The sequence below is a fragment of the Cebus imitator genome, unplaced genomic scaffold (assembly GCF_001604975.1).
Source record: "Cebus imitator isolate Cc_AM_T3 unplaced genomic scaffold, Cebus_imitator-1.0 Scaffold58, whole genome shotgun sequence".
NCBI classification, from domain to species: Eukaryota; Metazoa; Chordata; class Mammalia; order Primates; family Cebidae; genus Cebus; species Cebus imitator.
The window spans coordinates 3,505,875-3,531,013 of NW_016107373.1; the positions used below are offsets into that span (position 1 = coordinate 3,505,875).

Consider the following 25,139-nt stretch of genomic DNA (forward strand, 5'->3'; position numbering starts at 1 on the left):
AAAAAAAAAAAAAAAAAAAAAAAACCAGAATCTTCAGCAGCATGGTTCAAAGGCATCAGTAAAAGATTCATCAGTTACATCCATGTTATGTTTAAGAAAGCAGAGGCATCTCTAATAAGAGTCCACAAACTTTTTTTCCAAAATCGCTAATGTGGAAAAGTACTAGTGGTTATCAGTAAATATATATCAGAAACTGCAGCTACTGGAAGTGATGCTGAAGAGTTGCATGGTTCAGTTGAGTTCCCTAAGGGCTGGCTGCCATTTTTAAATTTAATTTAATTTTATTTTTGAGACAGGGTCTCACTGTGTCACCAGGTTGGAGTGCAGTGATGTGATCTTGGCTCACTGCAGTCTATCTCCTGAATTCAAGCGATTCTCATGCCTCAGCCTCCCAAGTAGCTGGGACTACAAGCGTGTGCCATCACATCCACTAATTTTTTTTGTATTTTTTGGTAGAGACAGGTTTTCACCATGTTGACCAAGCTGGTCTTGAACTCATGACCTCAAGTGATCCACCCGCTTTGGTCTCCCAAAGTGCTGGGATTATAGGCGTTAGCCACCAGACCCAGTCCAGGCTCCCACTTTTTTTTTTCTTTTGGGACAGAGTCTTGCTCTGTTGCCCAGGCTGGAGTACAGTGGCACGATCTTGGCTCACTGCAACCACTGCCTCTAGGATTCAAGTGATTCTCCTGCCTCAGCCTCCCGAGTAGCTGGATTACAGGTGCATACCACCACACCCAGCTAATTTTTGTATTTTTAGTAGAGAAGGGGTTTCACCATGTTGGCCAGACTGGTCTTGAACTCCTGACCTCAGATGATCCGCCTACCTCGGCCTCCCAAAGTGCTGGGATTACAGGTGTGAGCCACCGCGTCCAGCAAGGCTGCCATTTTATTTCCCTCCAGTGCCTAATGAATGTTTGAGGAAGGACGGCAGGGCAGCCGGGGCTTTCCTGTGAATCCAGAAGCCCTCACACGCCCCCAGATCTCATTTGAGTTTGGACAACCAGCCACTCACATGACCTTACATGCCTGGTTTTGGACAGGAATCCCAGCATCTAGCTTGAGCTCCAGCAAATGGATTGAGGAGGACCACAGGTGTAGGTAGGGGAAGGAACATGGGTGGTTACAGGAGAGCCCTGTAGATGCCATGTTGGTGTGGGATAAACCAGTCCATTTTCTGTGCCGCATGTGTGTACATTTGTGTTTGCATATGTGGGTTGCATGCATGCTTCCTAACAAACATAAAGGAGTGCCCAGGAGTAGAATTCATTTAGTACTGAAAGAAGAATGACGCTTTGAGTACACACACAGAGCATTTTTCAGTCACCACAACACAACTAAAACAGTGTTCTCTGCACACATGCACATGTGCGCACGTGCACACACACACACGCACACACACACACACTCATACCTCCTTCCAAAATGGAGTAGACGTGGCTTACAATTAAAGATTTATTGTGTCAATCTAAAAGCAAGAACAATGGCATGACATGCAGAGGTGATGCGGTAAAATAAAATTGAGGCTAAGTTTCACAGCTGCCATTGAGCACAAACTTCAACTTGGAACTTCCTGGCAGCCAAGGCAGAAAGGGAAACTCTGATGTGTTGCCTATCTTATCATCTAGTGGGAGGGCCATAGAATTATAGAATGGTAGTGCTGGAAATGATCGCCCCATCTTTCCATTTGATAGACGAGAAAAAAGAGGCCCAGAGGCAGGAAGTCATAACCTGAAGTTAACAGCAGCGACTGAGTAGCAGCACTGAGACTGGAATCCAGAACTCCTGAGTCACAGTCTAGTGCTTCTCTGACTTTAGTTTGCTGTACCAGGACACATGCCAGATTGTTCAGAGGCTTTTCTTTGTATAAAGGCAGCAGGGTGGGTGGGATCTTCATGTGCGTCAGACTTCTGGGTTGAGCCCTAAGCCTGGCAGTGCCCTGGGGAGGTTCAGGGGGTGGCGATGAAACCCCCTGCCTGCCTCTGCTGTGCTTGTTCAGGGCCCATACTCAGCTGGTGGCAAGCCAGGTGCCTGGCGCAGAGTGGTGGTGGGGACAGGGAGGGAGCAATGGGGGTCCCAAGATGGACTTTTCCTGGGAAGAAGCCTGGGGTTTGGCCCTGCTCCAGGGGGCTGCAGGGGCCTGTCTCTGCTGTCTGGGATTCCAATCTCTGCAGCTGGTGTCTGAAGACAATAAGACAGAGGCCTCCCCGCCCTGGGCCACCCCACCCTGGCCCCAGATGGGCTGCGGTTAGGGAGGCCTCCGCCAAGACAGTCAGTTCGTTGCACAGCCCGGTCTTCGGGAGAGGCCTGTGCTGAGTGAGCCCAGGCCGGGGTGGTCCTGGGGTGTGACGTTCAGACGGGGAGGACAGCGGGGACCTGGTGCTTGGCCACCCTCCGGGGCTGCACGGTGGAGATGGGCCTGCGGTGCAGAGTCTGGAGGCACAGGGGCAGACCTGGGGGCTGGTGTGGCATCTGGAAGGGAGCTCTCAGAGCGCCTGGGGTGTCAGGGGTCAGAAACAGAAGGACACTCCAAGCCTCAGGACCTGCAAATGTGAGCACAGAAGGGGCTGGGGGATACCCCTGCTGCCTCAATTTACGGGGGAGGATATTGAGGACCGGCCAGGCTCACCTAGCTTATGTTGGGATCTGGGCACAAAAGCCAGAGTTGGGAGCACAGAATAAGGCCCGGGACAAAGGAACGGGAGGAGGAGGAAGGAGGAAGGAGGTGGGCAGCCCTGCTCCCACCAGCTGCTGCCCCGACTCTCACCATCTCCATTTTCGGCCCTCAAATAAATCCCTCAGCCTGACCCTCTTCCACGCCTGTTCCAAAGACTATGCTAGGTCTATGGGCCTCTCCCCCGCCTGCTCATCTGTCTTCCCCAGATAACCCGCATCTCCTCCACCCTCACACTCAGCTCCAGCGAGCTGGAGTCCCACATTCCACTCCCCCATACGGCTCCTCCCTCCCCTCTAGACCCTTCCGCCAGGCGCGGGCCACCTCCTTCCCCCCTCGGGGTCCCTCCCCACTCATCCCTGGATGTCCTGTTCCAAAGCCTGCAGAGTCACCTCCTACTTCCACAGTCCCACCATGGGGACCTGGAACCCATGGAGACACAAGGGGAACCCCAGCAGTCACAGTGGCAAAAAGAAAAAGAGAAGCCCTCTCTCTCTGCGCCTCCAGTGGCTTCTCCCCTCCCCCAGCTTCCCCCACAGAAAACCCTGGGAGGCTGAGGAAGGAGCGGAAAGACAGAGCTAAGCCTGCAGGAAATTAAACATGAAATGAAAACAAGCTCCTCTGATTCATTCTCTCATCCTGGCCCCAGTCTCCCATCCCAGGCCACTGATAAAGGGGGATCCCGTTTCAGCAGCGTGGAGAGGAGACCCCATCTGCCCTTGGCTCCCAGTGGGCGGCCAGGGCCTGGATCCTAGGAATGAATCCCTGGAGGAAAAGGAGCCCTGGGAGGCTCCAGGGCAGGGGCTGAGACCCCAGGCTCTGGAGAGGGTCCGTCTCTAGGGAAGAGGCTTCTCCTCCCAGACAATGTGTGTGCGCACATGCGCATGCACGCAGGCACACTAGTGGGTCCACTTGGGCACACGCACACATGCTTGGGATGAGGAAGGGGAAAGCAAGTTGCGCAGGAGTAGAGAAACATACTCATGTGCCTCCCTGCACCCCGCTCACCCCTACTGTCCTCACAGTAACATGAGACATGTTCCCTGCTTCTTTGACCTCTGTCCTCTAGCAAAGACAGTGAGAAAGGTCAGGAGCTGTAAATAAACAAATGGGAAATACTCTAAAAATTCTTGGACTGCATTTCCCATCTATCTCCCCTGCTGTGGCTGTGAGGCACCATTTGCCGTGCAGAAACTGAGCCCCTTGGCAATGCCAGTACCTCCATAGGCCCGTCTATTCGCCAGCTACACCGGACGCCCAAAGATGCCAGGCAGCGTCTGCAGGGAGGAGGTCCACACCTCCTTCTCCCCTCCTTGCAGTGGTTGCTAGGAAGCTCATAGGCTCTGAGGCAGAAGAATATCGAGAGCTGACTCCTATGTTTAGCTCAGCAGCCGCACTGATTGTGATGGATGGAGAAGGGTTTCCACCTGGAGAGCAGGGACTGGACCTCAGGAAAGTTGGCTTTCTTGATGCCTAGGCCTGGAAGAGCCTGGCAAGACTCCTTATGGCTCTGCAGCTGAGGCTGTTGTCATGGCTCTGTTCTCCCCGTCTGCAGCGTGCTGTCTGAGGTGTGCCTACTTGCATCTGAGTCTGCAAAGCCAGCAGGCAGGTGCACATCAAGCTGGCAGAGGCCTCCCTCTGAGGAGCACCATGGTCCATCTCTGAATCAGCCTGAAGCCATTTCTGGCCCTCCTCACCCTCCCTCTCTCACCTACCACGTCCCCACTGCTCCTTCTCCAGATCCTAATCCATGGGCCAGGGGTAGAGCAGCTCTTGCTCTGGAGCATCCGGAAGGTTCTCAGCCTTCCAGAAATGCTCATGCAAAGGAATAGGACCCAACACTCCCCACCACCAAGGACCCCAGTGCTCACGGCTGACTCAGAGACCTCCCTCCCCAGTCGGGCTCCCAGCCAGACCAACATCCCATCCACTCGGGCTCAGTGATGGGTGGGCCTCTGCTTCCTTTCAGCACCAGGCCACTCTTCCACACAAGATTTTGTGGTGACTGCCTCTGTGGATAGCACCAAGGACAAACCCTTTCACTCGGCATTCAAGGCCTTCTGCGATCAGACTCTGTGCCTTTCTCTCCCACCAATTCCTTCAAATTGACCTCTTTAGGTTTTTGGGATATGCCTTGCTATTTCTAAACCCAGGGTTTGGCTTTCCTCCTTTCAGCCAACCATTCAATGCCCAGCTCTTGTCCTTCCTCCAGGAAGCCTTCCCTGACTGCCTCTATTGCCCAGCAGAGTTCCTGTTCTCCCATGGGGCCTCATTCCCTTTAACACAGGGCAGTTCTGAGCTGGGAGACTGTTTCCAAAGTGAAGACTGTAGACAGGATGCAGGGAGGAAGGCATCTGGACCAACAGGACTTAGAGAGCCATGAGCATTTTGGAAAACTGTGGCAAAACTGTGTGATTGTCTAGGAGAACACGTACGGAGGAGCGGTTGAAGCTTTTACCAGCTTCTCCACAGGAGTTTGTAACCCACAGTGGGTTGGATGACTGCTAAGATGACCAGTGACTTGTTTCATGAGTGGTGACACTTGCCTGCTCTAGGTTCTGAAGCTTAGAAAAATAAAGATCTCAAGATCCTGCCCATGGCTAGTGGGGGTAACATACCTTCCCAACTCAGGGTGGCTGATCCTAGATTGTCAGCTCTTGAGGACAAAGACGAAGGCTGATATTTATGTGTGGCCCCCCGGCTTCCAGAAAGCACTGCAACTGATGGGAGGGGGCTCAAGGGAACAGTTTGTACTGCCTGAAGGGGAGGTCTCCAGGCTGGCATCTCGCCCCAGTGACAATGGTGACAACAGCTTCTTTGCCTTGTAGGTCTGGTTCCAGAACCGCAGGGCCAAGTGGAGGAAGCGGGAGCGTTTTGGGCAGATGCAGCAGGTTCGAACCCACTTCTCCACGGCCTATGAGCTGCCCCTCCTCACCCGAGCAGAGAACTACGCCCAGGTAAGCTCTGCCCTGAGCTGTCTCCTTGGATCCCCAGCCCCTGGTGCTCTGAGAATGAGCCTATTGGAGGAGAGGCCAGGTCCCCCAAGATGACTTACGGCTCCAGGCTGCCCTCCCGTCTCAGTCCAGGGGTGTGCCTATTTATGCCAGAATGTGGGAGTCCCAGGGTTATTCTGTCCAGCTAGTCATCGACCCAGGCTTGGCTGAGCTTTAGGGAAAGGAAGGTTGGGGCAGTGAGAGCGGCTCTTTCCTCCACTAGCCTTGGCCACTTTTGCTGTGGGCATCAGAACCCAGGCAGGCAGAAGGCCATCCAGGCCATCAGATACCGCTCGGAATATCTCTTCAGAAAGCTCACTCTCCAATCCCGAGGACTTGTGGCCAAGTTGGAATGAGCCTGGAATTCTGAGTCCGGGGAATTAGGTTGTCTCCCCAGCTCCAGGTCCTTCTCACTTCAGGCAAGTCTCAAGTCTCTGAGCCTCCATTTCTTCATCTGTACCTTGGACGCGGTAAAAGCATCTGCTCAACACTGTTGAAAGATAGATGTAAGGTCTAAATTCAATTGTGCAAAAGGATTTTGTGGATGGTACAGTTTCAAAAAGTTTGTGTGCCTGCGCTCAGCTTCTGGGGCTGTGTCCTCCCCTCCCTGCCCCAGAGCATTTTCCTGGGTGTCTGTCAGCCAGTCCCCTGGTGTCCTTCGAGTCCTCGGTGAGATGCAAGGGACAAGAAGTACTGAGTCGCATCAGGCACCTGGGATGCTTGGAGAGGCTATTTCTGGCCAAGTCCAAGTCCACTCCCGACACGCCTCAGCCTGCCCAGCAGAAGTGGCTGTGCCCTCCCTGCCCAGGCCTCATGCTGGCATGGCCTCTGCCTCAGCTCCAAGCCTGGCCCACCAGCAGCCAGCCTGTAGCATGGACACCCCTGCCTCCTGTACTTCTCCCAGACCTGGTTCTGTTCTAGCAAATGGTCTCTAGGCTCTCCGCCCAGACCAGCTCTGCATACCGTCTCCCCCAGTCCGGGATTCATGGGACATGGGGGCAGGGCGCAGGCCTAGAGATGAGGAATACGGGGTGTCTCACACAGTGCCATCGGCATCAGCTCGCACTGTGTTCTTCCACTCTCTTTCTCCCCTCTCCCTCCCTAAACTCAGCCTCCCTCTGTCCTCCAGGATGGAACTCCAGCTCCCTCCTTGGCTTTGAGCTTTGCTGCCTGAGCGCACAGCTGGAGGGAGAAACCAAGGCAGGGTCCTGCTCACGGCCCCACCCCAGCCTCACTCACAGCAGCACAGAGTACACGCCCAGACCTCTTCCGAGAGCGGGTGGATCGAGCCCAACCAGTCCCCCTTCCCCTGCACCTCGGGGAGAAATGTATTTCCTTCCAGGATTAGGGCTGAGCTCCTTCTCCCTGCTTTAAAATGCTCCCTTGAGTGTGCTCCAGACACACGTGGGAGGGCAGGCCGGCAGAAGCCCACTTGAAGCTCCAAGAATCCCAGTTGCATAAGCTGAGAGGCTCCCGGGTCTGCCCACACTCCAACTCTACCTCCTTATAGGTGCTTTGAAGGCAGAGGATGATGGGAGCCCCAGGTGAAGGCTGGGGAAGGCAGGGAAGCCAGTGGCACCGATGGAAGATAAGATGGCCAGCTCACCCCTGCTCACGCCCTCGCCCTCTTGGCATGGGAGGTCAGGCCTCAGCTCTGGCTGTCCACTCCTGAGGCAGCCCCTCCCATCCTGAGTTAGTTTTAAAGCCTCCTAGTTCAGTCCCTGGAACCTCAGCCATGGACTCTTGGCTTCTGGAAGGTTTAGGCCCCTGCTACCCACCTTACCCAAGCCCTCCACCTTCCCTGCTCCTGGTGGGGGCCCAAGGGAACCTTCGATCCCAAAGTTCTTTGAGTTGAGGTCTGTTCACCGTGCTCAGGTGCCTGTGGATGAGCTGGAGGTGAATGAGACACAGCTGCCATCCACAGACGGAGAGGCCAAGTCCGCAGCCGAGTCTCAAATTAGGAAGCCAGCTGGGGGTACCGGGGGGCCACCCTTCCACTGGACCCTTGATGAAGTCTGAGGTCACTCCTTAGAACTGAATTTCCCTCTGCTGCTAGCCTGACCCTGGGAATAGAGGTGCCAACGTGTAAAACCCACAGCCGCAGGGGAATCTGGATGTCCATCAAGAACACTTAAGAGGGGCTTCATGGGAAGGATAGACAGTGCATGGAGAGGTGCTCTGGAGAAGGGGTGAGCCCGCCCGCCGGCTGGTGACATCTCCCCCTTCCTCTCCCAGATTCAGAACCCGTCCTGGATCGGCAACAATGGGGCTGCCTCGCCGGTGCCAGCCTGCGTGGTCCCCTGCGACCCAGTGCCTGCCTGCATGTCCCCTCACGCCCACCCCCCTGGCTCTGGGGCCAGCAGCGTCACCGACTTCCTGAGTGTGTCTGGGGCTGGCAGTCACGTGGGCCAGACGCACATGGGCAGCCTGTTCGGAGCAGCTGGCCTCAGCCCAGGCCTCAATGGCTACGAGCTCAATGGCGAGCCGGACCGCAAGACCTCGAGCATCGCGGCCCTCCGCATGAAGGCCAAGGAGCACAGTGCGGCCATCTCCTGGGCCACATGACAGGGCACCCCCGCCCCGTCCCCACCTTGGGACACCGTGGGCCATGCCCATGCCTTCCAGGCCCCCAGCCTCCCACTCGACTTTCCTCTTAGGAACCTGGCCTGGGCCAGGGGCCTGACCCTCAGCACTTTCAACCACCCCAAGTCTGAGGCCCCGTGGACTGCTGGGAGGGAGGGGGCAGCAGGCCCCTGCCCCTCCCTGGCACTGAGGCCCTGACCCCTGCTCCCAGCCACAGGCAGTGTAGAGAGAGCCAGGTGGCCACGTTTCTCAGCTTCGCATCCATGATAAGCTGAAGGCGCTCTCTCCCTCCTGCCTGCTCCTCCGCCCTGCCTAGTTGACCATGAGTCAAAGCTAGTTTCCATGCAGACCCAGCAGCCTCACCAACCCAGTGTTGTCCATCCTTGCCCTCCCTGTGGGGTCCCCCGGTCACCAGGCCGGGGACTGTGTGTCTGAAGAACAGGCTGCCCTGCAGAACTGGCCTCCTGCCCTCCCAACTTTCCCTCCCTGAGAGCACATGGGAAGCCGACCAAGTGGGGCCAAGGCACCAGCCTCCCCTGCCCCACGAACAGCGACAAGTCTCACGGAGCTGGCTGTCCTCTGGGCTGGACACACCTGGAGACAGTGGGCAGAGGAGAACAGGAGCTGGAGCCAAGGACCCCTGCTGCCATCCAGCAATGCCACTCCCCAGGGGAGACGTGGGCTAGCCCCTCACACCCCAGAGCCCCTGGCTCCGGGTAGACACTATAGGGGAGGAGCCGGACCTGGGGGAGGCTGGGAACACATTTGCCACTAGGGCTCCCACGGTGCTAGAAGAAGGGAAGCTCCTGGGAGGGGGAGGCAACTGGGTGGGGCAGGGCCCGGGCCTGGCCTCCAGTGCAGTGGGGAGGTCTGGGCAGCTTTGTTCTCCATCCAGAGCGCAGTCAGGGTCCCTCCAGGAGGATGCGGAGCGGCTTGTCCTTCCCTGCCCTGCTGTGGCCCCTCCCTGGCGCTGCTCAGCAGTGTCCGGGCGTGGAAGGACTCACAACTCGGAACACGTCGCTAGGGCTGGGGGGCGGGCAGCAGAAGGTCCAGAGCCGCGTGCAGGCTTTGGTAGAGGACGTGTGGCCATGCTCAGCCTCCAGGTCCTGCCACAGCCTCAGACTGACTGTCCTCCCTGCCATCTCTGTCACAGCGTCTTCACTGCCCAGAGCCGTCCACAGCAGATGGGGGCTCTGTGTCCCTCCAGGCACTGGGGAGGGTGCTATTCTTCTCCACACAGCTTTCTGCATTCTCTCGAGAGCCTGCCCTTCCACTTCTTCCATGTGGACCCGGACTCTCCGCCCTCTCTGCAGCCTGCGGAAGGGCTCCTGGCCTGGGCTCCTCGACATGGCTTGCTATGGCAGGTGGGGGTGGCAGGAGGCCCTCCTAAAACCAGGCTTACTCCGTACCTGCCTGCCTGACCCTGCAGCTTGGGTCTGGCCCTGGGCCCCAGCCCTCACCTCAGCTGGGACTACACAGTAACCGTCCTGCGGCAGGCCTGTCAGACCCCAGGGGTCCCTCCAGCAGGCAGGCCCCCCGCATTGAAGCGCTCACCTTTTCTACCTTCTCCCTAGATTCCTGTCATGGAGTTGGGCCAGGCCCACTAGGCACAGGGTCACAGACACAGAATGGCCTCCTGGGTTGGGCTGAGGGTAAACCTGGCATTGTGGAGTGAGGGTCTCGGGTTGGGGTGACAGCTTCCCGCCTACCTGGTGTTCTCATCTGCTCTGGAAACCAGGCTGAGGAAGAGTCTGGCTGTGGCCTCCTTTAATAAGAGTCAGACCTCTTTGTGAACCGTAGCTCTAAAATTGATGTTTTAGAGGCGAAAGGTCTTTGACTTTGAATTAAATGTTCTTGGAGGCTTTGCTTTAAGTTGTTTCAAATATTTGAGGACCTTGGAGTGACTTTCAGGAAGGTTTTTGTAGTTCTGAGCTTTGCTGGAATAACCGACTTCCCCAAAATCTAGCCAGGGAAGAAAGCACTTAAGGCTGGGAAGAGTTCCCCCATTTCTCCCCTATTTTCTTCTGAAATGCTTATGGCTGAGGAAGGATGGGGGAGGAAGGAACTTTCACCCCGGGTCTTTCTCCCCATGAGAGAATCAGAACAAAGGAGGAGAGCCAGGCAGCTCCAGAGTGGGCGGGGAGGGAGAGCAAGGACTTTAAAGGGGCTCTTCTGGAGGGGCCCCCGGGGCCCAGTTCCTCCATGCATCTGCTCTCTGGCTGGGCTAGACCTAAGCCAGGCAAATTTCAACCCAAAAACTTGAGAAGAAAAAGCATCTATTAAAAGGCTCTGTGGCTATGGTTGCCTGTCCCAACACACCCAGGAAGGGTCTAGGATCAAACATGCCAGTGTGAAATGTTCCTGTTCATCTCTCCAAAGGTAGCCACGCACCCCAATCCTGTCCTCCGTGGCTTGACCCAGCCCTCGAGGGCCACCTAACCGCATGAAGTATGACAGGACCACCTAGTTGGGAGGAAGCTTAGAAACCCTCTAGTTAGGCCAGCCCCTTCGCAACAGAGAAGACCCTGGCCCCGAGTGGAGAAGTGACTGCCCTGACCTGCATTTGCCCTGAGACAAAGCTGAGAGAGGAACCTGGGATGTGCCACCCAGAGTGTAAGGGCCGGGCCTCGGGGGCCTCGGGGGTGGCCGGTGCTGCACGGAGCTCCCAATGTCTCGTGGGCGTCCACTCAGCAGCTCGGTTCTCCAGAAGATAACCTTGGGGCCCGTTCCCTTCCCAGATGGGTTGCTGGGCCTGGCTTTCTGCACTACAGAACAGAGAGCCTCTGCCGTGTCAGCTCCTAGGATGACTGAGCAAGTTGGGGCAGCTGCCCAAGACCGTCTGGAGCTAGAGCTCATGAAGGCAGGTGGAGACAAGCATCTACCTGCCACGTGGTTTCATTGCTAAGCAAAAAAGCTAAGAAAGATGAGGATTTCCTTTGGTTATCTGCCTAAGATCTCAACAGAGATGACAACTTAAAGATGAAGTCGTGGGTGGCCGGCAGATGGACGGGCAGCCTCCCCACACTGACCGCCTCCAGTCCTTGCTGGGCTTAGGTCTCAGCATGGCAAGGTTCAACACTAAGGTGCTGCTACTGCCCTCCAGATGCCAGCACCGCTCCCGGGGCGTGGGAGCAAGGGCTCTGGTGGGTACACCGAGAGGCTTGTCTCCAAGGCTGAAATGGTGCTTGGCGGACATGGGCTGTTAGAACTTTCCTTGAATTCTTTTCACTATACTTGATTCTCAGTGCTCACTACCATGCCTCCAGCTTTGGGAAGCACGGTGGCCAGGTTAGCTCAAAGATGCTGCGATGGGGTGGGTGCAGTAAGTGTGAAGTGGGTCCCCAGCACACACAGCTATGACCACACTGGACCCAGCTCCCTGCCGCCTCCTGTCATTTCAGCAGGGCCAACAAGAGGAACGTTTCCACGAAAACTCCACATACCCTGCTTCTGCAGTCATCCCCTCTCTGGGCTAGATGGTGGGGAGACCATCTTCAAGAACACGAAAGACATGCGGGGGTTCCTGGTCTGTTTCGTGGCCCTGACGGTCAGGTGCAAAGGTGAACAGGCCTGGCTGGGGGAGGATGGTTAGTAAACTGGCTCCCAGGATAATAGTCTGTGACTCTCCAGTTAAAAAATCAGAAGGTGACAAAGACCCATCAACCCCACTTCACTTCTTTCAGGATGCTGTAGGGAGCAAAGGTGCTTCCACGACCCAGCCTCGGCCTCTCCTTTCTTCCCCCTTCACTCACACACATAGAGCTAGGCCTTTATACTACTGATTTTGAAGGACAGTTTTCGGTGTCTAATCATCTGTTTGGGTGTGCAGTGGTTGATAAAAGAGAGCTGAGTGCTAGAAGGAACATGAACCTCAACCAATACTTAATGTTCACATTGTAAGATATTTTAACCCTGTATAAATGCAACTTTTCCTTTAGCTTAATGGCCTGGGGTGAACTATTAAAAATATATATTAAAAAATACAGTAAAAATCCAGAAAAATGTAAAAAAAAAAATGAGGTCAGTTCCATAAAGTTTTACTGCCTATATCACCATGTAACTACATTATAGCAAAATATTAAAAGAAACGTTCTTGCCTTTTAAAGTAAGTTATTGCACTTACATCTTTTTTGGGAGAGGAGGAACACAGGTGGGAAGGAGAGGTAGGGGTCCAGGTGTGGGCTAAATGGAGCACAAAGGCAGCTGGGCGCTCCCAGAACACCCTTTCCTGGCCCAGCCCAAACTGTTTGGTGGTTGTTATTTGCAATAAACTCCTTCTCCTTCCTCCTCTAAACTGGAATCTGTCTGTTTTGTTCCTGACTTGTGACAGATGAAATGTGATCAGAGGGGCCTCTGAAATCTCACGTTAATTGAAGTCGGCAAAACATACTAACAGTGCCCTTTTGAACTGCTGACACGGTACAGAAGGGATTACCAGGGCTAGATGAACAACAGGTGGCCGGCTGATGCTCCCGCACAAAGAAGGGGTGCATGGCCTGCAAAGGTCTGGGACATACCCAGCCCCCTTGTCCCAGAGGACCTGTCTGCACTGCAGGGAAGCTGGAGAGGGGCAGGGAGTACCAGAGCCCACTTCTCAGGCAGTCCAAAGGGTCACAGCAGCAGCTTCAGAGGCCATCTGAAGACAGCTCCTTTCCTTGCCTGCCTGGCATCTGGGGTGTGCTCAGCACAGATTGTGCCATGAGGTCTTCACAACCAGCACTGCCAGTCCCTCAGTGCTGCTGAGTACTGTTCTGTTTCCAGGGGCTGTTCTGAAAGCAGGAGGAGAGCCGGGGCACAGAGGGCCAGGCTGCTTGGCACCAGGAGCACAGGGCGGGCCTCCATCCGGGAGAGGCGGGTCCTCGTTCTGGCTCTGCTACTGAGTGGCCAGGGGAACTGTCCTTCCAGGAGATATGGCCAGACAACTGCTAAAGCAAAGCCCTGAAGACAAATTAGGAAGCAGAAGGAACACAGGGTCTACTGTGGAAGAGGTGTTTTCTTGCTTTCCAGCATGAAGGTGACTCAGGAAGAGGCAGTCAGCCTCCAAGGGACCACCATGTGGACAGGGAGTCATTTTTGTTGACCAAACCAGCCGACTCTCAGTTCTCACATCTGTAGGAGAGAATAAGCCCCTGTCCCTGCTTAGCTTACAGTGTCGGGGGAGGATTAGGTGGACAACGTCTGTGCATGGGCTTGGCACGCCAGTGTGGCATAGTGACATGAGGGACAATGATTACTCCCAGAGAATGACATTGCCCTCCAGCTCCCAGCTGTAAGTCTGATGAAACAACAATAGCAACAACAAACTCCTTTTCATCCTCCCTTTCCAGCTATTTGAAGTTTTCTTGGAACCGCATCTCCGATTTGATACCTGTGGTGGTGCATTCACATTCAGTATAGCCCCAACTGGGTTTTAGATTGACTTGGGCTGGGAACTTTTTTTTTTTTTTTTAATGACACCTGCCCTATATTAGGGCTCAGAGTCACGGTAGTGCTTGGATGCTCCACACCAAATCACTGCCAAGTCACAGGGCAGGAATTGAAGCAGAGAGAGAGAAAAGCCATGTGCAAACCACATGCGAAGCCAGGGGGCGCTGTCTCTACCTCATGCCCCTGATTCTTCTGTGGGAGCTGAGCACCGCCCAAATCCCGCAAAGTCCAGATGGGCATCACTGCTAAAGAGGAAGACTGGCCTGATGGGTGACATAGGCATCATGGAGGATGCAGGGAACCCACCCCTGGGATCGGTGCCTCCGAGTGGTCTCTGAGGAGGACAAGGCCAGCGCCAACAGGGCCTCCTCCGACTGTGGACCACAGCTAAGCCCTTCACTGTCTGACCACCCAGCACAGCTCATTGCTCCCCAAGCCATCTACGCCCTTTCATTTGGCCACACCACTAGACTTGCTATCTCTTCTTCGAATGCCTCTGTCTCCTCTCTAGATCCCCTCCAGTGCACCCAGCCACTCTGCAAGGCTTCCTCCAAATGATAGCATCTTCTGTGATGGTCTTTCTTAATCCCATGCCCTCACCCCAAGTTCCACCCCTAGGTCAACAGCTGCCGCTCTGCGCTTCCACAAAACCATTTGTTTAATAATACCATGAAAGGCTGGGCGTGGTGGCTCACACCTGTAATCCCAGCACCTTGGGAGGCTGAGGCAGGTGGATCACCTGAGGTTGGGAGTTCAAGACCGGCTTGCCTAACATAGAGAAACCCTGTCTCTATTAAAAATACAAAATTAGCTGGGCATGGTGGTGCATGCCTGGAATCCCACCTACTCGGGAGGTTGAGGCAGGACAATCACTTGAACCCAGGAGGTGGAGGTTGCAGTGAGCCGAGATCGTGCCATTGCACTCCAGCCTGGGCAACAAGAGCAAAACTCCATCCCAAAAAAACCACAATACCATGACGGCACATAATACCATTTATCTATTTATCCACCTGACTTCCTCACATCCTTAAAAGGCTCTTCTATGAGGAGACAGGCTATATTCATATCTGAATGCCTGAGAGAATAAGAATATCAGGTCACTGGGTGAATGAATGGGAAAGTGAGAATGATGAGATGCTCTGTGTTGATTAAGGGTGGGAGGATGAAGTCCAGAGGACACGCAAGGATTCGTTTTAGAGAGCTAGAAGCTGACTCAGCCCACTAGAGATCTTCCTGGAGTGTCAGAGCCTCTACTTGACCATGAACCCCGCCCACCCCATTCTTCCAGGGTTCAAACGCATTCATTATGAGCTGTGGCCAGGGCAGGAAAGCTGCCCTCTTTAGTGTTGCCAGGGGTGGGCCTGCTCCCCAAGATGGTGCAAGAGGTCCTGTGTCCAAGAGTGTTCATCTGGAAGCTTCTTCACTTGGCCCTGGGCTCAAAGCCCGCTTTCTCCAGCATCCCTGTAGAATCCTCATGCCCTGAAGCCTCCACTCTCAACCCCAGTTTCAGCGGCTGTCTGAACACGGCTCCTTTCCTGCCTTGGTGCCAACCCCAGCAGAAACCACTCTTGCCTTCAGCTCATCACCAATCCCATTGTCCCAGGTCTTGCTACAGGCAACTCTGCCAACCCCAGGGCTCCACATGCTCGTTAGGCCATGTGACAGCAGAATCCTCAATGTGGCGAGCAGGGCATGGAGTGATGGTGGTACCTCTCCTTCCAGAGGTCCAGACTTGCATGCTCAGCAGCTAAGGAACAATAGACTCTCCACAAATAGCCAGTTCCCCAAAATAGGGCTGACTGCAAACTGTCTATGTGCACAAGTGAGGAGGTGCAAGTCAGCGCCAGAAGACAATGGGGTGTGAGAGTTGAAATTTTCCCAGGAATTCTGTGTGATTCCAAACAGATTTTTTTTTTAAGCTCCACACAGACCAACAGGCTTGAGGAAGGGCAAACCTCCACAGGGAGCTTCAGTTTATGAGCATGTGCACACCATGTGTTAAGGTGTTGCCTTAACTAGTTGGGAGAAAACCCACTGTGGTGCCTGCATGAGATCTGCCTGGAACCCCAGTCAGGATGCCGTTCTTAGATGTGCAGAGGACACAGTGTTCTAGCCCTGCCTCCTGGGATTTCTCCTTGGCAACATCACAAGCCCCATCTCTGTCCCTTCTCTGTCCTCTACCCACAGTGTACCTCTGTAATTTCCAGGATCTTTGGGAAAGGAAGGGCTCCCTGTGGCTATGATAGTAGGGCCAAGCTACACCATGGGGAAAGAATGAAAATAAATGAGTGTGTGCGTTTTGAGAGGACGGGGGAAGGGGATAAACGCCTAAGGAAGGATGGAACACAAGGCAAACCATAGCTCTTCTCCAAGATAGGTATGGACAGAAAGCTCTGTCCAGATGAAAGCATGGGGGAGCACTGGCCAGGAAGCCACATGGTGAAGCAAGAGACAGAAGACATGAGTTAAAGAACGGACTTTGCAACTTACTAGTTCTGTTACCCTAGGCAAGACACAAAAATGCTTCCATTTTCAATTTTTTCATCTGTCAAATGGGGATAACCAACTGTTTCCTGCTTATCTCATCAGGTGGTTATGAAGTCCAAAAGTTAAAATATTTGAAAATAGTGAAGAGTTGTACAGAGGGGGAATCATGCGCACTGGAGGCTGAGAAGGCCAAAGGGGTTAACTTCCATCCAAGTGGCTAAGGGCGGGGTGCCAAACATTGGAGAACTGCTTCACAAGTTCTATGGACGCCATACCATGGAGCACTGGGGATGCCCGATATTATGTTTATCAGATTGGCGGGGCTGGGGAGGCAGTGAGGGATCTGGGGTGAGCAGTGTATTAATCTGCTTGGGCTGCCATAACAAAATACCACACAGTGGGTGGCTAAGAGACATTTACTTTCTCCTAGTTCTGGAGGGCCAGAAGTCCATGATCAAGGTGCTAGCAAATCTGGTTTCTGGCCTCTTTCTGGCTTATGTTAATAGAAGACGGTCTTCTCTCTGTGTCCTCACAGAGACCTTCCTCTGTGCACACGTGTAGACAGGTCTGATGCCCCTTCCTCTGTTAAGGACACCAGTCCTACTGGAGTAGGGTCCCACACTTGTGACCTTACTTAACCTTTATTAACTCATTATAGGCCCTATGTGCAAATGCAGTTACATTGGAGGTTAGCACTTCAGTATATGAAGGTGAGGGCACAAAGCTGTCCATAACAAGCAGTGTGGCTGGTACGTGTTATAGGGGTGACAGGAAGGCAAAGAAATGGGCAGGGGGCTGCTTTTCCCATCCCTGTATCCAAAAGGGTCTCAGCATCCCCAGCAAGTTCCCAGCTGGGCCCAGCAACCGTCCTGGTTCATGCCCTCTCACTTTCTACATAGGCTACTGCTAAGTGGTTACATCTAATTCCGTCTCTCACTGGTCCACTCCATCAACAATATGGATGCCAAAACCCTGCTCTGATCCATCCTTATCCAGCACATTCACATGAAAACCTTCACACGCCTACAGACTGGTGTTCCGGCTCCCTAATGTAGCCCTCAACTCCTGTTCAGCCTTGTTGTTTCTAATTCCCTAGTCTGGGCCCTGTGCTCCTGCAAACCTAGGACATCCTTTATACTTTCCCATCTTCTTGTTTCCTTTCACTTCCCTCAGGTTGAATGCCTGCCCCAACATGCATCTTTATTTGTTAAGGATTTTGCAATCATGTTCAGGAGGGTTATTGGTTAACACACCCCTGTCCACCTAATGCCCATCTCCATGCATTAACTCTTCACTGCTCCTTCAAATGCTACCTCCTTGAACAAGTCAGAAGCAATCCCACTCTGCTTCCACAGGGGGTAATGTGTGCAATTTGTCCTTTGTCATGCACTGTCTTATACAGCAGATAGGACTACCACTGACTAATCTCCTGTGTTTATCAATTCAACGAGCTCCTTCAAGGCAGAAATGATGTCTTCTTTGTCTTTATCTGAAGAACCTGGCACAGCATCTTTCACATGGCCAGCATTTAATAAATGTCAGCCGCCTACCTGGCAAGTCCGTATTCCATATGAAGAACACACCAGACTGAGGCAATGGGACTGGAGGCATCCTAGATCCTGAAGCCCTAAGCAAATACCCAGGTTAAGGATGGAAAGAGACACTGGTCCAGGACAAAACCAAGGAACTATGAAAGATGACACTTTTTAACCATCAGTTTTTTTTTTTTTAAATAAACACTTCATACAAATAGTATATACTCTTTTGTGTCTGGCATTTTTTTTTTTGCTCACCTGTTTTGGAAACTTGTCCATGTTGCATCGCTCAATAGTTCAGTATTTGTACTGCTGAGCTGTACTCCATTGTATGTATATACCAGAATTTGTCTATCCATTCATCTGCTTTTGAACATTTGACTTACTTCCAGCTTTTGCCTATTATGAATAAAGCTGGCTATGAACATTTGTGTGCAAGTCTTTGTGTGCATATGTTTTCTATGTTTTTTTTTTTTTTTTCATGAAAGGTAGGAAACTTTGTCAAATGCTTTTTCTATAGCTAGTGAGATAATCACACAAGTATTCTTTTATTCTATTGTAAATTACATTGATTTTCCAACATTCTTACAGTCTTGTATCAATCTGCTAATATTTTGTTAAGGATTTTGCATTTATGTTCAGGAGGGCTATTGGTCTGCAGTTTTCTTCTTGTAAGGTTTTTATCTGGCTTTGGTGTCAGGGTAATAATGGCCACTTAAAATGAATTGAAACATACCTCGTCCCCTTTTATTTTCTGAAAAGGGTTTGAATAAGATTGGTATTATTTCTTCCTTGATAGAACTAACCAGTAAAACTATATTGACATAGATACTTCTTTGCAAAACATTTTAAATTACAACTTTCTTTAACAGATACAAGAGTATTCAGATTTTCCATTTCTTCTTCAGGCAGTTTTGTCAATTTGTGTCTTTCAGGGATTGTGCTCATTTCATGCAAGTTACACAAATTATTGTTATAAAGTTCATACTTCTTAGTCTGTTCGGGCTGCTATACCAAAATATCTTAGACTGGCAATTTATAAATAATAGAAATTTATTGCTCACAGTTCTGGAGGCTGGAAAATCGAAGATCTAGGTGCCAGCAGATTTGGTGTCTGGTGAGGGGGCCCAATCCTTATAGATGGCACCTTCTAAGTGTCCTCTCATGGTAGAAGGCACAAATGAACTCTCTCTCAGGTGTCTTATAATGACACTAATCCCAATCATGAGAGCTCTGCTCATGAACTAATTAACTGCCAGATACTCCACCTGCCAATACCAAGGCACTGGGGATTAAGTTTCAACACATAAATTTGGCAGGGGAGGCACACAAAAATTCAGATCAGATCATAGCAATGTATTATCCTTTTAATTTGTTTAGAATCTATTCCAATGTTCCCTCTGATTTTTGGTGCTGGTAATTTGTATCTTAGTTTTTTTCTTCCTTTAACAGTCTTGAGCAGTTATTAATCTTTTTCAAAGAACCAGTTTTTGATTGATTTTTTCCATTGTTTTCCATTTTCTGTTCCATTGATTTCTGCTCTTATCTTTATTTTTTCTGCTTACTTTGGGCTTATTTTGCTCCTTTTCCTAGTTTCTTAATGTAGACTTCTCTTCTAATTTAAACTTTCAAGTTATAAATCTTTATGTACTCTACCCTACACATTGTGATACAGTTTTCATTTTTACTCAAAATATTTTCTAATTTCCTTTGTGTCTTTATTAATCCATGCATTATTTAGAAATGTTATTTAATTTCCAACTATTGGGGATATTCTCAGGTATCTGTTGATTTCTGATTTAACTTCACTGTGGTCAGACAACTTTTTAATGTTTTTAATTCCTCTAAAATCACTGAGACTTATTTTTGTGCAACACATTTGAGGTAAATGTTGCATGTGCACTTAAGAAGAATGTGTATTCGGCTACAGCAGATGAAGCATTTTATAACTGTCAATTAAGGTTGCTGATAGTGTTATTCAGGTCATCTATATTTTTCCATTAACTTGTTATATCAGTTACTAAGAGAGGAGCATTGAAACATCTATATACAATTGTGGGTTTTCTATTTTTCTTTCAGTGATAGTTTTTGATTTATATAGTTTGAGGCACTGTTATTTAATGCACACACATTTAGGATTACCTTGTTGATGAATTCAATTAATCTTCTTGATGAATTGATTGGCCTCTTTATCATTATGAAATATTCCTCTGCTCCCCAATGATATAATCACTCCCATTTTTTCATGACTAATATTTGCATAGTACATCTTTTCTACCCTTTTACTTTTTAAACTTAAGTCTGTCTTATAGTGGTTTCCCTTGTAGACAGCATGTAATTGCTCTTGCTGCTAATAATCTCTGATAATCTCTGCCCTTTAATTACAGTGTTTAGATCATTTACATTTAATGTAATTGGTGACATGTTTGGGTTTAAGTCTACTATCTTGCTCTTTGTTTCCATTTGTCCCTATGTCCTTTGTTTACTCTTTCTTCTTTTCCTGCTTTTTGATTGAGTATATTTTTGATATTCCATCTCTAGTTTGCCTTATTAGCCCTGCCTCTTTAAAAAGTGATTTTTAGTGGTTGCTCTAGAGTTAATAGAATGCATTTTTAATTTATCACAGGTATCTTACAGACACCTTCCTGGTTTTCTTCCTAATTCACTGGCAACTACTTAGTCTCTTTTGCTGGTTCTTCCTTTTGTTCTCTACCTATAAATGTTAGAGTTGGCCTAGTACTTAGGGCCCCATCCTTGTCACCTTTCTAACTACACTAATACTCTAGGTAATCTTATCGAGTCCTAGAGTTTTAAGCCCTCCTTATTTTCAGTCATAACTTTTCCTCTGAGCTCTAGATAACCAACTATTTAAATGACACTACACCTTAGATGTCCAATAGACAAACTTAACATGTGTAAAGTAGAGCTCTTGATTTTTCTCTCTCAACATGTCTTTGCCCTTACCCTGCTCAGTCTGACATACTTCAGCTCATGGTATCATGTAGTTACTCAGGACAAAAACCTTGGAGTTACCTGTGAATCCTCTTTTGTTTTAATCTCTTCTATTCAATTCATCAGTACAACCAATAAACTCTACTCCCAATATAACTTCTTACCATCTCTGCTACCATCCTAGTTTAAGTCTCCATTTCTTACTTGGGTTCCCTAAAATAGTGTCCTAACTGAATTCCTTTCTTCTACTCTTGCTCCTTACAGCTTACTGTCCACTCAGTAGAAGAGATAACCTTTTTAAACATGCCATTCAGATGTGTCACTCCCTTGCTTAAAACTATCCAGTGTCTTCCCAGCACACTCACAGTAAGACTCCAGAATCCCTTTGGCCCATATAATCCTAACACAATTTGGCACTGGCCTAACTTTCTGGCATCATCATCTATCATGCTCTCCATACTCAATATGCTTCAGACACTATTCTTACTGTTCTTAAAATAAGCTGAGCTTGTTCCTGCATGAGGGCCTTTATACTAGCTCTTCCCTCTGCCTGGTATGCTCACAGTTCACTCCTTCTCAACATTTGTATTTGTGCTTAAATATCACCTCTGATCAGCCTTCCTAAAATACCACCTTATGCCCAAGTCGTTATCCATCTATAATACTCTGCTTTATTTTCTGCACAGCATTTATTCACATTTGAAATTATATTCACTTACTTGTTTTGCTTATCTTCCTCATTAGAATGTAAGCTTGATGAAAGTACATCCATTGTTTTGTTCAGTGCCATATTCTCACACCACAAGCAGTGTCTAGCACACAATAACTGCTCAGTAATTATTTGTTGGCTGAAGGAACCCATCACATCAGCTTTTTTATTTTTTAAGGGAAAAGAATCTTTGTAAAATGATACAGTTAAAAACATAAGAAAATTTACTTTCTCCTGGTCCTTACTCTGAAAGTAAATTAAGTCTTGTTGTCAGATGCATCCTCTTCAGTAATAGCCTTCAGGTTCAGATTATGTACACAAAAATATTTCTTTATTGAGTGACTTAACCAGAGTCATCTGTCCTGAGAAGTAGATAATAGTCAGAGCCCAAGGTGAGAAACAATGCTGTGTCCTGCTCATAGTCTCATGGGATACTTTTGGTGTGTTGTTAAAGCATAAAGGAACCAAAAGTCATTCCTTAGGAAGTTCTCCCTCAGAATATTTCCTAACCCCAGACTTTCACACAGCATATAAGATATTGGAGTGGACTTCCAGATGTTTCCTTTCCATCCCAACCTTATCCAAGACCATCCTCTCCATTAAGATGGTACAGATGACATGAGAGTTAAAAGAGCATCAATCTCTTATTAATGGATATTCATCATTATAACTTCCAAAGAAGGGCCAGGATGCAACTGGCAACTGGAAGGTACTATGAGAAGAGAAAAAATATATATATCCTTGAATCCTTCGTGCATTAGAGAAGATGGAGCTAGTGGGACCCTCATTTGACTAAGTTGTAAGATATCAAACCAACTGGTGACAAAAAGGCTGTTAGGAAAAAAAATACTGGAACTATGTCCAGAAAACAGGACAAGATATTTAGGTGCAGGGTAGACAGAAGAGAGGAGATGAAGGTGAGTCCCCAAGGATCTACTAGAGAAAGACCATTGGAAATCCTATAGGAGCTGCTGCCACCAATGTACAATTTTCGTTAATTACCTCAATTGTGGCTGTTATCCCCTTAATGAGAAACATAACTTTACTTCTAAGCAGGCAGTGAGACTGGCAGAAAGTTGAAACCTGAAAATCAGCAGATACAGGGTTGCATACAGCCCTTTCTATTGAAATTAAGCCACATAGAAAACACAGGGAGAGGACTCCAAATAGTTTCAGACAGCAGCCAGCCATGCAGGGCCCTCAGCAGGCACCGGATGGACGCTCTCTCGACTCCTCAAAAGAGGCCCAAATCACAAGTGCTCATTTCAATAACGTAAGAAAATAAACATAGGGCTTATTTATAGCACAGGAAAGGGACTGGGGCAAAAGAACTGCTCATTTGGTAATCCACCCTGACGGGGCCAGATAGGATCCAGACCCCCAGGCTCTCTGGTAACAGGGTAAGCAGAAATAGGGGCCGGAAGAGGGCTGGCTGCCAGCATCACCAGGTATAATCTGGTAAACAATCTGGTTAATAAAAGGGGAAGAGATCTGATACATCATACCATCCCACCAACCCAGGCATAAATGCTCTTGGCATCTCTAATTTCTGGTTGAGGAAAGAGAAAAGGACATTTTAAACTCCTTGCATCCTCCATACCTTGGAGATGACGGGGTTCACGGAATCCTCATTTACGGCTGGGACTAAAACATACATGCTTAGAATCCTAGGACACAGATGGACTCACACCATCTTACCAAGCTCAAGAACTCCCACTAGAGCTGGATCTCAAGAGCAGTACAGGGATATTGTCTTAGTCAGCTCTAATTGCTGTATCTCCTGGGCCGAGCACACTGCCTGGCAAAGACTACATTATCATAAGAGAATGAACAGTTGGAATAACAGAATGACTGAATACATGTTCTCTTACCTCAGTTGGATCAGTAACTAGCTGGTTGTTCTTCAGCTGTAGTCACCAGAAAACCAAATGTTCCTTGAGTTGATGCTTGAGTATAGTAGCCAATGATATGTTTGCAGCTATAAGTAAAAGTCCAGATAAATATATTCTAAAGGGAAGGTTGTATATGGTGGCAAGGACTGGTGGCTTTGGTGTAAGATATATGGATCCCTGCTCTGTCAGCTGCTCCCAACCCACGTGCAGTTCCTAAGAGATTGTAGACAAGATGGGGCTTTGCTGAGGAGGCCTCTAGCAGACACAGCTGCCTGGGACCTCTTGAGAACTACCTTGTCTTCTGTCTGATAGTTCTGTGCTTTTCAGGGAGCGTGTAAAGAGATGCAACCAGTGGTCCAACCAATTGAGAGCAGAAGAAAGGAAAATGCGCTATCCTGGGTCAGGCACGGTGGCTCACGCCTGTAATCCCAACACTTTGGGATGCTGCAGCAGGAGGATCACTTGAGCCCAGGAGTTAGAGACCAGCCTAGGCAATATAGTAAGACCCTATCTCTACACAAAAACAAAAAATTTAGCCAGGTGTGCTGGTGTGCGCTTTTAGTTCCAGATATTTGGAAGGCTGAGATGAGAAGATTGCTTGAGCTCAGGAGTCTGAGGCTGCAGAAGTGAGCCGTGGTCACGGCACTGCACTCCAGCCTATGAGACAGTAAGACTCTGTTTCCAAAAAAAAAAAAAAAAAACCTCCTCTACTCTGAAATGGTTGCAAATGTGAAGAAACAAAATGCCAGATATAGAAGCTGGTGATTCAACTATTTCTTGAAAAGGAAAGAGGCCTGGAAAGTTGGGAGAGGGGACCAAACTTTCTCTAGTCTAGTCATCTTCCCACCGTGGCCAGCAATGGAGAGCCAGAAATGTTAAAAAATGACACAAGGTTGCCTGTACAGACCCACACACCCTCCCAGGAAATGTGGGGAAGCTGGGGATCCCTAACAGTCCTTTTTTTCTTTTTTCTTTTTGAGACTGAGTCTCGCTCTGTCGCCAGGCTGGAGTACAGTGACACAATCTCGGCTCACTGCAACCTCTGCCTCTGGGTTCAAGCGATTTTCCTGCCTCAGCTTCCCAAGTAGCTGGGACTACAGGCGTGTGCCACCATTCCCAGTTAATTTTTATATTTTTAGTAGAGATGAGGTTTCACCATATTGGCCAGGATGGTCTCGATCTCTTGAACTTATGATCCACCTGCCTCGGCCTCCCAAAGTGCTGAGATTACAGGCATAAGCCACCGCGCTCGACCCCTAACAGTCCATTTAATGGAGGTGGAAGAGAGGCTGTGGTTTCAGCTTAGAATGCCCTCACCTAGTCTTCAGATAAACTCACAGCTCCCACCCTAAAAATGAAGGGGAAACATTAAAATTTAGAGTGGGTCTTGCCTCCCTGACTTTCCTCGGCCGAGATAAGCTCGATAAGGCCTGTTCACAAATGATGCGTGGCTGGTATAATGGGACCAAATGCTGCCCTTGATTTTACTCAGAAGTAGAAAGTGGGTGAGTACCAAATACAGGCTGAGCATAGAAGCTCCAGGGCTTGACCAGAGCTCTGGGGTGAGGTAAGTAGGGGCAGGCCCCACAGGTTTCATATGCCTTCAGGCCCTGCAGTGGAAAGCTAAGTTGCTTCCAAAGTCTCTCTGGATGGAAGTTGCTGCCAATATGGTTAACACTCCTGCCAGAACTGCTCCTCAGGAAGCGGCTGGAGGAGGTATGGGGCCAGTTTAGCATTCTCTGCTCTGCCTCTCCGTGCCAGGGCTGCTTGGGGAAGAGCCCGTTGTGGCTTCTCTTGCTGCAATGGAAGAGTACCTGGGCCAAGAGAAATGGAAAAAGCAGAATACCCCCAAAGAAGCTACAAAGCAAAGGAAACGTACCAGGCTCA

At 49.8% G+C, this 25,139-nt stretch overlaps 1 protein-coding gene and 1 long non-coding RNA gene across 2 annotated transcripts in view; one reads left to right on the plus strand and one right to left on the minus strand.

The window, feature by feature from the left end:
- The window catches only part of ALX4 (ALX homeobox 4), a 49,323-nt gene extending 37,057 nt beyond the window's left edge, over window positions 1–12,266 (plus strand). The window contains exons 3-4 of the mRNA XM_017529397.2: window positions 5,503–5,631; window positions 7,903–12,266. Coding sequence (XP_017384886.1) covers window positions 5,503–5,631; window positions 7,903–8,232 — 459 coding nt within the window. The 3' untranslated portion in view covers window positions 8,233–12,266. The remainder of the gene's footprint in view (window positions 1–5,502; window positions 5,632–7,902) is intronic.
- Window positions 12,267–18,424: 6,158 nt separating this feature from the next.
- Window positions 18,425–23,767, minus strand: LOC119471363. The gene is made up of 2 exons (XR_005200397.1): window positions 23,232–23,767; window positions 18,425–22,072 (listed from the first exon to the last, which is right to left on the minus strand). It is a non-coding gene; the product is annotated as an uncharacterized LOC119471363 (long non-coding RNA).
- Between the last annotated feature and the right edge of the window lie 1,372 nt (window positions 23,768–25,139).